General features: G+C 44.1%; 1 protein-coding gene across 1 annotated transcript in view; it reads left to right on the top strand.

The window, feature by feature from the left end:
- spock2 (SPARC (osteonectin), cwcv and kazal like domains proteoglycan 2) overlaps positions 1-9,538 on the top strand; it is an 88,907-nt gene extending 79,369 nt beyond the window's left edge. Inside the window, exons 9-10 of the mRNA XM_065012754.1 lie at positions 6,620-6,757; positions 8,420-9,538. Of these exons, the coding sequence (XP_064868826.1) occupies positions 6,620-6,757; positions 8,420-8,547 (266 nt within the window). The 3' untranslated portion in view covers positions 8,548-9,538. The remainder of the gene's footprint in view (positions 1-6,619; positions 6,758-8,419) is intronic.
- Positions 9,539-14,551: the final 5,013 nt, after the last annotated feature.

Here is a 14,551-nt window from a genome sequence, read left to right on the forward strand (position 1 = left end):
TAGACTCGGTGTATATCGTGTGTAAGGTTTGTTTGTGTGTGTTTGCATGTTTGTGCGTGCTTGTGCATGCATGCATATCGTGGGTACTGTGTGTGTGTGTGTGTGTGTGTGTGTGTGTGTGTGTGTGTGTGTGTGTGTGTGTGTGTGTGTGTGTGTGTGTGTGTGTGTGTGTGTGTGTGTGTTGCTGACTTGGCTAAGCTGTGTATCAAGGCTCCTCAAGGACACGGAGTGGAGCAGAGAGGAGGCTGGGCAAATTCTGCCAGTGATACTCAGACACAGTTCCCTTGAAAGCCAATCACTCAGGGACTAGAGGGCTGCCTCAGCTGATAAGAACACAACCCAATGCAATGTTATGTCATTTATTTACATGAACACATTTTTCAACTTATTCTCTCACTTACATTATAGAAGTCCTATGACATCCTATCCCAATGTCATTCCTTTTTGGGGAGCAAATTCTGACCCTCTGTAGGAGGCTGTTTAAATAGTAATGCATATATTATATTATTATAACATACAGTAGATGCTGATATATTCCAAAGTATCTCAGCAGTCTTGTAAAGGTTAACTAGTCCAGATTCAGAGCATGTCTGTCCTTGTTCTCTTATTATTAGCCAGCCCCTTGGTGCAGCAGTAGTATGCTGACCATAGAGTATTAGAATTAGATTGTCATTCTATCTCTATGGTTCTGACTACAGTTATTCACCTCCATCTCCTGACTCCTTAATGTGTTCATGAAATATGAAATATGGCCGATGGTTTGCCAGAATGTATAGCTTACTGGCCTACAGACGGAGGATCTTTAATCACCCTGTTACAGGGGAACTTTCCTGCAATGCATGACATTTCTAACTTATATTGTGTTTAAGGTTTAAAAAGGCCTTTAAAGTTTGTAACTTTTTCCATTAATTATTTTCCTGCTGTAGCAAACTGGCTCAAATGAAGATCTGCCATCTGTATGCAGGTCTAACTGTAGATGTTAACCTGCACACATCAGCAAGTCAAATGCTTTTTGAATATGGATCTCTTGATTCAACAGAATAAATGAAGAAAAATAAAACTCACAATTAACATTTTATTTACAAATAGCCTGGTTCTCCAACAGTGATTAAAAATAAGCACCAAAGACCGAAAATAACAAACCAAAAAAGAATGAACAATGCAGTAAGGTGTCATGAACAGGTGTGCCAGTTGAGAGTTGCTCTCTGTTCTCATAAGTGTTGCAGGGCAGTCATTTTCCTGTGTGGTTGAAGGTGGCGATGCCTCTCGGGTACACAGCCAGTGGTTTATTGTGGCAGTCCTCCACGAGCTGCTTCAAATCCTGCTCGCTGCTGCGCAGAAGTTGCAACTTTAGTAGCAGTTGACTACCAGCGAGTTACTACTCCTTCTGCAGTGTCATCCTATGCTGTTGTAGTTGCAAGGCATCGAAGAACTAACAAATTGTGGGTTTTGTCACTGTGGAATAGGTCATATGCCCCACAAACGACCGACAACAGCCCTTTGGGATGTTATTGGCCTTCCCCATGTCCTTCAGGACAGCATCTTAGTAGTTCCACATTTCTGAAGTCCAAAGATCGAAACATGTTAAACACCCATTTGCCATTGTCTTTAACCTTGTTGCAATAGCCTATTATACATATTATACTCACATTACTATTAGTATATAATTATTAGCCTATTAGTAGGGCCTATTTTGTTAGATTATTTAGTGTTATTAGTAGTATAATAACATTGCATGTACTAATGAAATGACTGGCCTACAGACATCTAGACAAGTACATACCCATGGCAAATTCCGGTGCTCTTCTGCGTTGTTTTTTTACCCTTGCCCATCGGGCGCCCAATCCATGTGTCCTGAAAGTTGGCCACAAATGTGGACAGCGCCGGGTCCTGAAAGAACAGATTTTGCTTCATCTCCTTGAAACATCTCACCACTTCAGCGGGCGGGGACAAATGTCAGCCTGTGAAGCATCTTGATGTGGAGGGCGAAGTCGGGGTCTCTCCAGGACTTTGATGCCACTTCAGGACAGCGGGGCAGTTGCTGCCTAAAAAATGGACCCAGATAGAAGAAGCATCACTGGTTGTGGATTCCCGGAAACACCTTCTTTACGGGAGCTGCTGGCTTGAAGTCAGTCATGAAGGAATCTGGTTTCAGATCCAGGTTCAAGTTCTTCAGTGCAAGGAAGGCACGAGTGTATGTCCGCAAAAAAAAAAAAAATAGTAGGCTGTTGTATGTTGATGTTTACCCCCCCATTCAAAACCATATTTTATGGTTTTGAATGCATCACTAACTGAAACTACCCATTTCCACTAGCATTGCTACGTTCTCCAAAAATCTAGCCAGATTCGTATTCTTATTCTCAACCTTGCTTAATAACCAGCTAACAAATGTTTTAAAGGTTTGGAGGAAACAACCACAGCCCAGGGATGTCGAAAACAAGCAACAACAAAAAAAGAGTCAACTATTCCTTTAAAACAACTTCAATAGGCTAGTGAAGGATGATGCCTACCTCAGAATTATCGGGCAACATAATAATGGCTGCTGCAATCACGTGCTCCTGTCGCATCAGGTCGGCTTCATTTGGTGAATATGTGGGAATTCCATGGATGGTATTCACCTGCTGGAACAGCCGTGGGACCTTCTTGAATGTTCCGTTGGCAAGCCAGGGATCGCAGTTGCACAGGAATTCCAAGTTGTCTTTGATTGTTAAGATCAGAAGCCTGTCTGGGCCCACTGTTGTGTTGGAGGAACAGGTCTCCACAATGCGTGGTTTGATAGAGCTCAGATATTACGAGGTTGGAGAGGGTTGCAGGTGTAACCTGGCCTCCACCCACTGCCGTACCATTGCCCCCAGGAACTGGAGTCAGTACCGGCGACATCTGCTTGTCTTTGTTCTTCTGCCGGTGCCTCTGTATACACCTTTTCAAGTTATTTTCTGAGGGCAAATAATGCCTTACAACACCTGTCACGGCCCGATGTAGCAGGCTCCAAAACATGCAGCGCGCTTTCCTCAGTCTCCCAACTCCTCTTCTTCAAGTTGTTCAGTACCTGTCGGACTTCAATCTGCTTTCCATCCGGGATGCGGTTGTGGTCTCCAGATACCTTGGAGATAACCCTGTCAATGAGGACAATGCAACCTCGGCACGAGTATGAATGGTACTCGATGCATTTCCAGATTGATTTGCTGGCCATGATCTTGTTTCTTTCTATAGGTGTATCCGCCCCAGGATTCTGCTTCCACGCACAGAGAGGACAAACTTGAGTTCTGTAGTTCCAAAGTAGCTCCATTGGACCTCCTCAGAAATGAAAGACTGATTTTTTTTGTAAAACAATCTTAGGGTTATTAGCATTCTAGCAGTCGCGTGCCGTGGGCCTGGGGCCTGGGCCTTCAGTGAAGTCCTACACAGTCCCACCCGAATTAATCCACCTCTTATTACCATCATTATGGTGCCATGGCTCTAGACACTATACATTTAGACAGAAACGCAGTATAACCAGGCGTTGCGTCACCTTGAAATGTACATTTTTATTCAGAGAATTGCAGGGGAAGAGTACAATACCTTTTCATTGTGCAGCTTCGTTGCCCTGCTCACTTGTTCGTTGAGCTGTAGATCCACTCGGGTGTCCCCAAAAGTTTTCAAAAGCACCATTGCTTGTAAGTGCCCAGCCGTACTTTGGTGTCTCGTTGCTGCCTTGGTTAGACAACTCAAGTTTGCAAAGCCAGTGTGGCTCCAAACACCAAATCGATCACTTGCAAATAATAGGCATTCCCAGCAGTACAGTTTGCAGTGCTTCTCGGAGCCTGTGAGCCATTGATAAATCAAATCAAATCAAATGTTATTTGTCACATACACATGGTTAGCAGATGTTAATGCGAGTGTAGCGAAATGCTTGTGCTTCTAGTTCCGACAATGCAGTAATAACCAACAAGTAATCTAACTAACAATTCCAAAACTACTGTCTTATACACAGTGTAAGGGGATAAAGAATATGTACATAAGGATATATGAATGAGTGATGGTACAGGGCAGCATACAGTAGATGGTATCGAGTACAGTATATACATATGAGATGAGTATGTAAACAAAGTGGCATAGTTAAAGTGGCTAGTGATACATGTATTACATAAGGATGCAGTCGATGATATAGAGTACAGTATATACGTATGCATATGAGATGAATAATGTAGGGTAAGTAACATTATATAAGGTAGCATTGTTTAAAGTGGCTAGTGATATATTTACATCATTTCCCATCAATTCCCATTATTAAAGTGGCTGGAGTTGAGTCAGTGTCAATGTCAGTGTGTTGGCAGCAGCCACTCAATGTTAGTGGTGGCTGTTTAGCAGTCTGATGGCCTTGAGATAGAAGCTGTTTTTCAGTCTCTCGGTCCCAGCTTTGATGCACCTGTACTGACCTCGCCTTCTGGATGATAGCGGGGTGAACAGGCAGTGGCTCGGGTGGTTGATGTCCTTGATGATCTTTATGGCCTTCCTGTAACATCGGGTGGTGTAGGTGTCCTGGAGGGCAGGTAGTTTGCCCCCGGTGATGCGTTGTGCAGACCTCACTACCCTCTGGAGAGCCTTACGGTTGAGGGCGGAGCAGTTGCCGTACCAGGCGGTGATACAGCCCGCCAGGATGCTCTCGATTGTGCATCTGTAGAAGTTTGTGAGTGCTTTTGGTGACAAGCCGAATTTCTTCAGCCTCCTGAGGTTGAAGAGGCGCTGCTGCGCCTTCTTCACGATGCTGTCTGTGTGAGTGGACAAATTCAGTTTGTCTGTGATGTGTATGCCGAGGAACTTAAAACTTGCTACCCTCTCCACTACTGTTCCATCGATGTGGATAGGGGGGTGTTCCCTCTGCTGTTTCCTGAAGTCCACAATCATCTCCTTAGTTTTGTTGACGTTGAGTGTGAGGTTATTTTCCTGACACCACACTCCGAGGGCCCTCACCTCCTCCCTGTAGGCCGTCTCGTCGTTGTTGGTAATCAAGCCTACCACTGTTGTGTCGTCCGCAAACTTGATGATTGAGTTGGAGGCGTGCGTGGCCACGCAGTCGTGGGTGAACAGGGAGTACAGGAGAGGGCTCAGAACGCACCCTTGTGGAGCCCCCGTGTTGAGGATCAGCGGGGAGGAGATGTTGTTGCCTACCCTCACCACCTGGGGGCGGCCCGTCAGGAAGTCCAGTACCCAGTTGCACAGGGCGGGGTCGAGACCCAGGGTCTCGAGCTGATATAGCGCTCGTAGTTGGAACTTGGAAAGTGGTGAACGAACCCCTTTCCCGCCTGTGACAGGCTTTGTAGCGTCGGCGTCGACCTCTCCTGACAATGTCTAACTTTTCTTGAAAAGTTTGTCTTGAGAATGGCGTTATAATTATATCCTCGACCAAATCGATATCTTCTCCTTCCGTCATTGTGGGTTGAAAAAACAGCTTAGTAGTACGCGAATTAATTCGTTTATCAAATTCAGTTTCCTAGTTCTGAGATTCTGCATAGACCTGCCCATATAGGACCTGCCTCTCAATATTGGTAATCCAATCAAAAGACGTGCACGCACTACGCCTGCTAGCTGGCTCCTGTGTAACACTGGAGCCAGCCAGCAGGCGTACAATAGCCAACTCTAAAGCTGATTGGTTGACACTAAATTTTAATTTCCATTCACTTTAAGCTACAAGCGCCCGCACTGTTGATTCTGAAGGCCTGAGGGCAGATTTTAGACCCCTGGCAACACATGATGGCTGAATATGATTGGATAAAAGATCTAACATAAAGACCAGCCCTCCAAATCTCAACCTGGGGCTGGAAGCAGTGCAACCAAGAGGAAAGCTATGAAATGAAGAGTATAACTCTTACTCTGGGGAATAATTTAATACATATTTGTTTGAAAATATATTTAAAAAAAAAATTATATTCTGATGATGTTTAGGCCAGCAGAGAAGGCCTTGCTGGCCCTGACGGCCCACCACTGCATTCTAGTGATTTGCTGGTCTATTGTTGGACTATCAAGGTCCCTCCACATAATGTGTCTATTCAGTGTGCATTATGTTCCTATTCAGATGCATTTCAGAAGTGTTAATGTTGGGAAAGAATGTGCACCTATAGCTGCACCCACAGCAGTTAGGCCTATTATAGGCCACAGGTGTTCATGTTTGGATCACCTTCATGACTATATATATTACTTTCTACAATCATGTGAAAACGAGCCTTTTTGTCATGTAAAACGACCAAGCTGTCTTCTAATGCAAACCACAAAATGTATAATTAAATATATAAAATCATAGGATAATGAATAGTAAATAAAAGGCTTGGAATCACAAGTGACTAGGCAAGTCAGTTAAGAACAAATTCTTATATACAATAACAGCCTAGGGACAGTGGGTTAACTGCCTTGTTCAGGGGCAGATTTTTACCTTGTCAGCTCGGGGATTTGATCTCGAAACGATTCGGTTACTAGTCCAACGCTCGAACCACTAGGCTACCTGCCGCCCCATATATGTAATGGAGTAGGCTAATGAAAATGTATCATCACATACACCGCAATGCAAATCTAGATTTATTCGGTCTAAAAAAGCATGTGTGCCTCCATATGTAACTTCCCTTTGTGTGTGTGTGTGTCTTAGGCCTGTTCATCCCTAGCTGTGATGAGGATGGATACTATAGAAAGCTACAGTGTGATCAGGCCAGGGGAGAGTGCTGGTGTGTCGACCAACACGGTGGAGAACTAGCCAGCTCCAGAATCCATGGCAACCCTGACTGTGGTAAGACCCCCATCAGTGTTCAATTGCTCTCAAATCTCAAACTGATGGTGAAAACCCTGGCACACACTCCATATAGAACCTCACGCACATACTCGGGTTGGCTACAGACCATCACACACAAGTGGTACGCCAAAACACACACACACACCCTCAGTATTGATACCCATACACTGTCGAATGATCAGTATTGACCCGTCACACACACTCTGTACCCCAACACATGCTCAAACACTCGTTGCAGAACCTCGACACACACCGTCTATATTGATTGTCACACACACTCGATACAAATCCCTACACACACTCAGTACAATGCACCCTTTATGCGTCAGCTAGGGCTCGGGTCCACAGCACCACTAGCCGTCAGGCACAGTGCCACATTCAAACCATGTTGTCAGGGATCATTTGCATTCTAAAGGGTCGCTTGTCGCTGAGAGAAAAGTCTTTCAAGATAAATGGTTGTCTGGCTGTATGGAACCTGCTCCTGATAAGAATGGCTCCCCTGGCAGGGTCCAGAAATAGCCATTAAAACCCAGACAAAGTCAAACACATGCCCTTTACCTCACCACTGTCAAATTCACTGTTTTTTTTAAACAAATGTATTTCTCGGATTAAATAGATGGAATTGATCAAAGCCGGGAAGTATACATGCAGGGAACAGAAGTCAACTTCGAATGAAATGTCATATTTGGATACAGGTACATTGATTAATTCAATCTCTCTCTTCCTTCTTCCACCCCTCTGTCTGTCTCTGTCTCTCTGTCTGTCTTCCTCTTCTCCCATCCTTCTGTCTGTCTCTGTCTGTCTTCCTCTTCTCCCATCCTTCTGTCTGTCTCTGTCTCTCTTCCTCTTCTCCCACACCTCTGTCTGTCTTCCTCTTCTCCCATCCCTCTGTCTGTCTCTGTCTCTCTTCCTCTTCTCCCACACCTCTGTCTGTCTTCCTCTTCTCCCATCCCTCTGTTTGTCTTCCTCTTCTCCCATCCCTCTGTCTGTCTTCCTCTTCTCCCATCCCTCTGTCTGTCTTCCTCTTCTCCCATCCCTCTGTCTGTCTTCCTCTTCTCCCATCCCTCTGTCTGTCTCTATCTCTCTTCCTTCTCCCATCCCTCTGTCTGTCTCTCTCTTCCTTCTCCCATCCCTCTGTCTGTCTCTGTCTGTCTTCCTCTTCTCCCATCCCTCTGTCTGTCTTCCTCTTCTCCCATCCCTCTGTCTGTCTCTCTCTCTTCCTTCTCCCATCCCTCTGTCTGTCTGTCTCTCTCTCTTCCTTCTCCCATCCCTCTGTCTGTCTCTCTCTTCCTTCTCCCATCCCTCTGTCTGTCTCTGTCTCTCTTCCTCTTCTCCCATCCCTCTGTCTCTCTTCCTCTTCTCCCATCCCTCTGTCTGTCTTCCTCTTCTCCCATCCCTCTGTCTGTCTTCCTCTTCTCCCATCCCTCTGTCTGTCTTCCTCTTCTCCCATCCTTCTGTCTGTCTTCCTCTTCTCCCATCCCTCTGTCTGTCTCTATCTCTCTTCCTTCTCCCATCCCTCTGTCTGTCTGTCTCTCTCTCTTCCTTCTCCCATCCCTCTGTCTGTCTCTCTCTCTTCCTTCTCCCATCCCTCTGTCTGTCTTCCTCTTCTCCCATCCTTCTGTCTGTCTCTGTCTCTTTGTCGCTCTTCCTCTTCTCCAGATGAGGCGCTGATATATTCAGGTGATTTTGGCAGTGGGGTAGGATGGGAGGATGAGGAAGAGAAAGAAGCGGAGGAGAATGAAGAGGAAGAGGAAGGAGAGGCGGATGACGGAGGATATATTTGGTAGAGGTGAAGAAATAATGGAGTCTAGCTGGTCCAACATTACTACCGGAGCATCTCAACTTCTCTTGCTTCTCTGTCTCTTACACACACACACACACACACACACACACACACACACACACACACACACACACACACACACACACACACACACACACACACACACACACACACACACACACACACAAATAATGTTCCCGAAAACACACTCTGAACAACACTGAATCAGTCCTGGACTAAGGGAGGGGGTTGGAGGGACAGATGGGGGGTGGGTGTAGTGGCGTGACAATGTGTGATATCAATAGCTAGCAACTGTGGTCTGACGAGTCAGGAGATGTGTCCTAAATACCTGGGAATATCTTGGCTCTTTTTCTGTTGTATGTACAAGACAACTTTCTCATGGAGCAGTTTTTAGCAGCTTAAAATGTTTTATTAAAGGCAGGAAGCAACTGGAGGTTATGTGCTCATGTTAGGAACTTGAGACGCAATTGGGTGCATCTCAGTAGTCAAAAGTGGCATCCTCCCCTTGCTTCCGTTCCTTCATTTCCTCCTTTCTCTGCACTGATGTGAACAAACTGGACAGGCAATTATAGTCAGGCTTTCACCTTACTGTTTTCACCAACCCGGGGCTTTCAGTTCAGGGCAGATGGAGAGGAGACAAAGAGAGGAGTCCACTTTAGACTAATTGCATATTCCTTTTGCATCCTTTGACTTTCCCCATTCCATCCCGTATGCTTCACCTCATATGACAGTAGTGCTCTGTCTCATCAAGTCTAATAGAATAAAGTTTCTCACGCTACACTCCTAAATGTGAATAAACTGTGTATCTGAAGACAGATTTGCCATTATTATTATTAGTCCTGTATTGCTAATGCCCTGAGAGACTGGCAGACTGTACTGCTTGATTGACAAGTGTCCATTGTATTATCTGCAGATCAACATTGTGTTTAATAATAAAATTAATTGGTTCTATGTGGCCCAACAAGGCCACCATATTCCTCTGTCATACTGTTCTTCCCTTGGCTAAAAACCGACGCTGGAGATGAAAAGCAGGTACGGGAAGTTGAACATTTAATGTAGGACAGACATGGAACAGGACAAGAACAGCGTCAGAACCAGGTAACAAAATGACATATGAACATTAATGCAGCTGTGGGGAACAGAGCTGGGGAACAGAGCTGGGGAACTGACAAATACAGGGGAGGTAATAAACAGGTGATTGAGTCCAATAAATTGCTGATGCGCGTGACGAGATGAGGGAATGCAGGTGTGCGTAATGATGGTGGCACGAGTACATAATGCAGGGCAGCCTGGCGCCCCACATTTCGCATAACCTTTTTCTGCAGTTTCTGAGGCTTACATCTATAGGAGGCTAGAAAACATATATTACATTGTATGTAAATAATGTACATTGTGTGTACACTTTTTAGCTGAAACATGATCTAGGTCGTATATTGCACATCTGCAATTCTAGAAAAAACAATACCATAGATGCCCCTTCTACCCAGCATCCTGAAGACATTTACCTGTAAGCTACTGCCATGTAAACCAGTAACCGTGGCGCTTTATGTTGTCATATGTAAGTATGAGCCTTCAGCTTTCCCAGTCCCTCGTAGCTCTACTGCCTGGTATTGTGCTATTTGAAATGGACAAGTAATCATTTTAAATCATGTTTCTCGGCATCATAGTTCTGCCATGATGGAATCTGGTAATGGCCCGGTGAGGTCAAGAAGAAGACGTACCGTATGTTACCTCAGAGTCTACAACAGATTTGGAGTCAAATGCTATTTAAAATCTTTTTAAAACTTTGAGTATTCATGAAGTGCAAGTTGGGTGATGTTTTCAGTTTTGTGACTATTCTATTGGTCCTTTGCATCAGGCAAGATAAATCAAGCCTAGCTAAAGTATTTTCAATTACTTCAAATAGTACTTGAACCCAGGTTTGGCATCTATGCCTTTTTTCTGACGCTCCTCTCTGAGTGCAGGGGAGAGAATAACAGATGTGTGACAGCTTTTATATCTGAGCTACCCAAAGATGCCAATCAGTCTGTGCAACGTGTCAGATAATCAGATTTCTCGTCCCATCCTGCCTGGCTGGATGCGAGCCACGTGTAACGTTACCAGGGGTAAATCTCACACTTGAGAGGTCGATGCGATGGTTTTAGTTTTACATCCAGACTAAAGTGTACGGTACAGTATGAAAGTAGAGAAGATGAGATGGTGGAAACCACTGAAAGTGTTAGATACACATTCTCTGCTTCAGATTAGTATCTAAAGCTTTATGTGTGCTCTCATGCTGTGAATACTCACTACAGCTAGTTTTAAAAGCCCTTATAAGCTAGGCACCTGTGTGTATAGTCTGTTACATATGAATATATTGTCAGTGGAACAGAAAGCAGAGAGTAATATGAATGAACCATGTATGCACTAAAATCAGACCCATTTGGAATACCAGAATTTCAGCTCTGGGACCAGTTTCCTAAAAACATCTTTAGTCTACTTTTAAGCTATTTTGGAAATACTTAGCATGTTAGCTGACCCTAATCCTAACCCTTTTAGCTATCCCTTCACTTAATCCTAACCTTAACCCTTTAACCTAACTCCTAAACCTAACCCTAACCCTTAGCCACCTAGCTAGAATTCGTAACATATTGTACGTTTGCAAATTCGTGCGTGGTACTTTTTGCAAATTCGTAACATATCATATTAATTGTAATTAGTTACATGTCGAAGAGGTGATGGACATCCACATATTAATACATACCATACAAAACGTAACATACAGTGAGGGAAAAAGGTATTTGATCCCCTGCTGATTTTGTACGTTTGCCCACTGACAAAGAAATGATCAGTCTATCATTTTAATGGTAGGTTTATTTGAGCAGTGAGAGACAGAATAACAAACAACAAATCCAGAAAAATGTTATTAAATGATTTGCATTTTAATGAGGGAAATAAGTATTCGACCCCCTCTCAATCAGAAATATTTCTGGCTCCCAGGTGTCTTTTATACAGGTAACAAGCTGAGATTAGGAGCACAGTCTTATTTTTTAAATTATTATTGTTATTATTTATTTTTATATTTTACCCCCTTTTCTCCCCAATTGTTAGTAGTTACTATCTTGTCTCATCGCTACAACTCCCGTATGGGCTCGGGAGAGACGAAGGTCGAAAGCCATGCATCCTCCGAAACACAACCCAACCAACACTGTGCAACACAGAGTCTCTAGGTTCGAGCAGTGCCCTAGACCAATGCGCCACACGGGACACCAGGAACACACTCTTAAAGGGAGTGCTCCTAATCTCAGTTTGTTACCTGTATAAAAGACACATGTCCACAGAAGCAATCAATCAATCATATTCCAAACTCTCCACCATGGCCAAGACCAACTAGCTCTCCAAGGATGTCAGGGACAAGATTGTAGACCTACACAAGGCTGGAATGGGCTACAAGACCATCGCCAAGCAACTTGGTGAGAAGGTGACAACAGTTGGTGTGGTTATTCGTAAATGGAAGAAACACAAAGGGGCTTGATGTAAGATCTCACCTCGTTAAGTTGCAATGATCATGAGAACGGTGAGGAATCAGCCTAGAACTACACGGGAGGATATTGTCAATGATCTCAAGGCAGTTGGGACCATAGTCACCAAGAAAACAATTGGTAACACACTACGCCGTGAAGGACTGAAATCATGCAGTGCCCGCAAAGTCCCCCTGCTCAAGAAAGCACATATACATGCCCGTCTGAAGTTTGCCAATGAACATCAGAATGATTCAGAGGACAACTGGGTGAAAGTGTTGTGGTCAGATGAGACCAAAATGGAGCTCTTTGGCATCAACTCAACTCGCCATGTTTGGAGGAGGAGGAATGCTGCCTATGACCCCAAGAACACCATCCCCACCGTCAAACATGGAGGTGGAAACATTATGCTTTGGGGGTGTTTTTCTGCTAAGGGGACAGGACAACTTCACCGCATCAAAGGGACGATGGACGGGGCCATGTACCGTCAAATCTTGGGGGAGAACCTCCTTCCCTCAGCCCAGGGCATTGAAAATGGGTCGTGGATGGGTATTCCAGCATGACAATGGCCCAAAACACACGGCCAAGGCAACAAAGGAGTGGCTCAAGGAGAAGAACATTTAGGTCCTGGAGTGGCCTAGCCACTCTCCAGACCTTAATCCCATAGTAAATCTGTGGAGGGAGCTGAAGGTTCGAGTTGCCAAACGTTAGCCTCGAAACCTTAATGACTTGGAGAAGATCTGCAAAGAGGAGTGGGACAAAATCCCTCCTGAGATGTGTGAAAACCTGGTGGCCAACTACAAGAAACATCTGACCTCTGTGATTGCCAACAAGGGTTTTGCCACCAAGTACTAAGTAATGTTTTGCAGAGGGGTCAAATACTTATTAAAATGCAAATAAATGTATAACATTTTTGACATGTGTTTTTCTGGATTTTTTTGTTTGTTATTCTGTCTCTCACTGTTCAAATAAACCTACCATTAAAATTATAGACTGATCATTTCTTTGTCAGTGGGCAAACGTACAAAATCAGCAGGGGATCAAATACTTTTTTCCCTCACTGTATCATACTAAATGGAGTTTCCAGGATTTCCGTAAAAAATAATACAAAATGCTCTGAGACCAGGTTGCCCAAAACCATTGCTATTAACATTGCACTTAAAAATGCTAGTAATCTAACGCCTACCTCTGACCACTCGTAGAACAGCTAAGTGCATCGTTAGATGCTTTTTTCCCCTTTACTAACAGAAGATCTCAGAGAAAATAAAATCACATTATCAGTCTCTCTGTGAACGCTGATACCTTCAGAACAAAGTTGACCAGAAATGCAAAGTTGCCTGAGCATGAGCTATAAAACGATGCTTCAAATGAAAACCGAGATGACTGCATTCAAATATAAACAGTTGGCTATCGACCTATTTCAATCATATTGAAATACAATGAACAAAAATAGAAATGTAACATGCAGCAATTTCAAAGATTTTACAATTGTGATTGTTGTCCGTAGCTGATGCTTGCCCATAGCATAACCCCACTGCCACCATGGGGCACTCTGTTCACAACGATGAAATCAGCAACTGCCGGTACAGTTGAAACCGGGTTTAATCCGTGAAGCGCACACTTCTCCAGTGTGCCAGTGGCCATTGAAGGTGAGCATTTACCCACTGAAGTCGGTTACAATGCCGAACAGCAGTCAAGTCAAGACCCTGGTGAGGAAGACGAGCACGCAGATGAACTTCCTTGAGACGGTTTCTGACAGTTTGTGCAGAAATTCTTTGGTTGTGCAAACCCACAGTTTCATCAGCTGTCTGGGTGGCTGATCTCAGACAATCCCGCGGGTGAAGAAGCCGGATGTGAAGGTCCTGGGCTGGTATGGTTACATGTGGTCTGCGGTTGTGAGGCTGGTTTGACATACTGTCAAATTCTCAAAAATGACGTTGGAGGCTGCCTATGGTAGAGAAATGAACATTCAATTCTCTGGCAACAGCTCTGGTGGACATTCCTGCAGTCAGCATGCCAATTGGACACTCCCTAACAACTTGAGACGCGAGTGGCATTGTTGTGTGGCAAAACTGCACATTTTAGAGTGGCCTTTTATTGTCCCCAGCACAAGGTGCACCAGTGTAATGATCATGAGGTTTAATCAGCTTCTTGATATGCCACACCTGTCAGGTGGATGGATTGTCTTGAGAAAAAGAGAAATGCTCACTAACGGGGATATAAACACATTTGTGCACACAATTTGAATGAAATAAGCTTTTTGTGGAAACATTTATAGGATATTTTATTTCAGCTCATGAAAAATGAGACCAACACTTTACATCTTGCATTTATACTTTTGTTCAGTATACAGTTGAAGTCGGAAGTTTACATACACTTCATTAATTCTCGTTTTTCAACCACTACACACATTTCTTGTTAACAAACTATAGTTTTGGCAAGTTGGTTAGGACATCTACTTTGTGCATGACACAAGTACATTTTCCA

This window comes from Oncorhynchus nerka, linkage group LG28 (assembly GCF_034236695.1).
Source record: "Oncorhynchus nerka isolate Pitt River linkage group LG28, Oner_Uvic_2.0, whole genome shotgun sequence".
NCBI lineage: Eukaryota > Metazoa > Chordata > Actinopteri > Salmoniformes > Salmonidae > Oncorhynchus > Oncorhynchus nerka.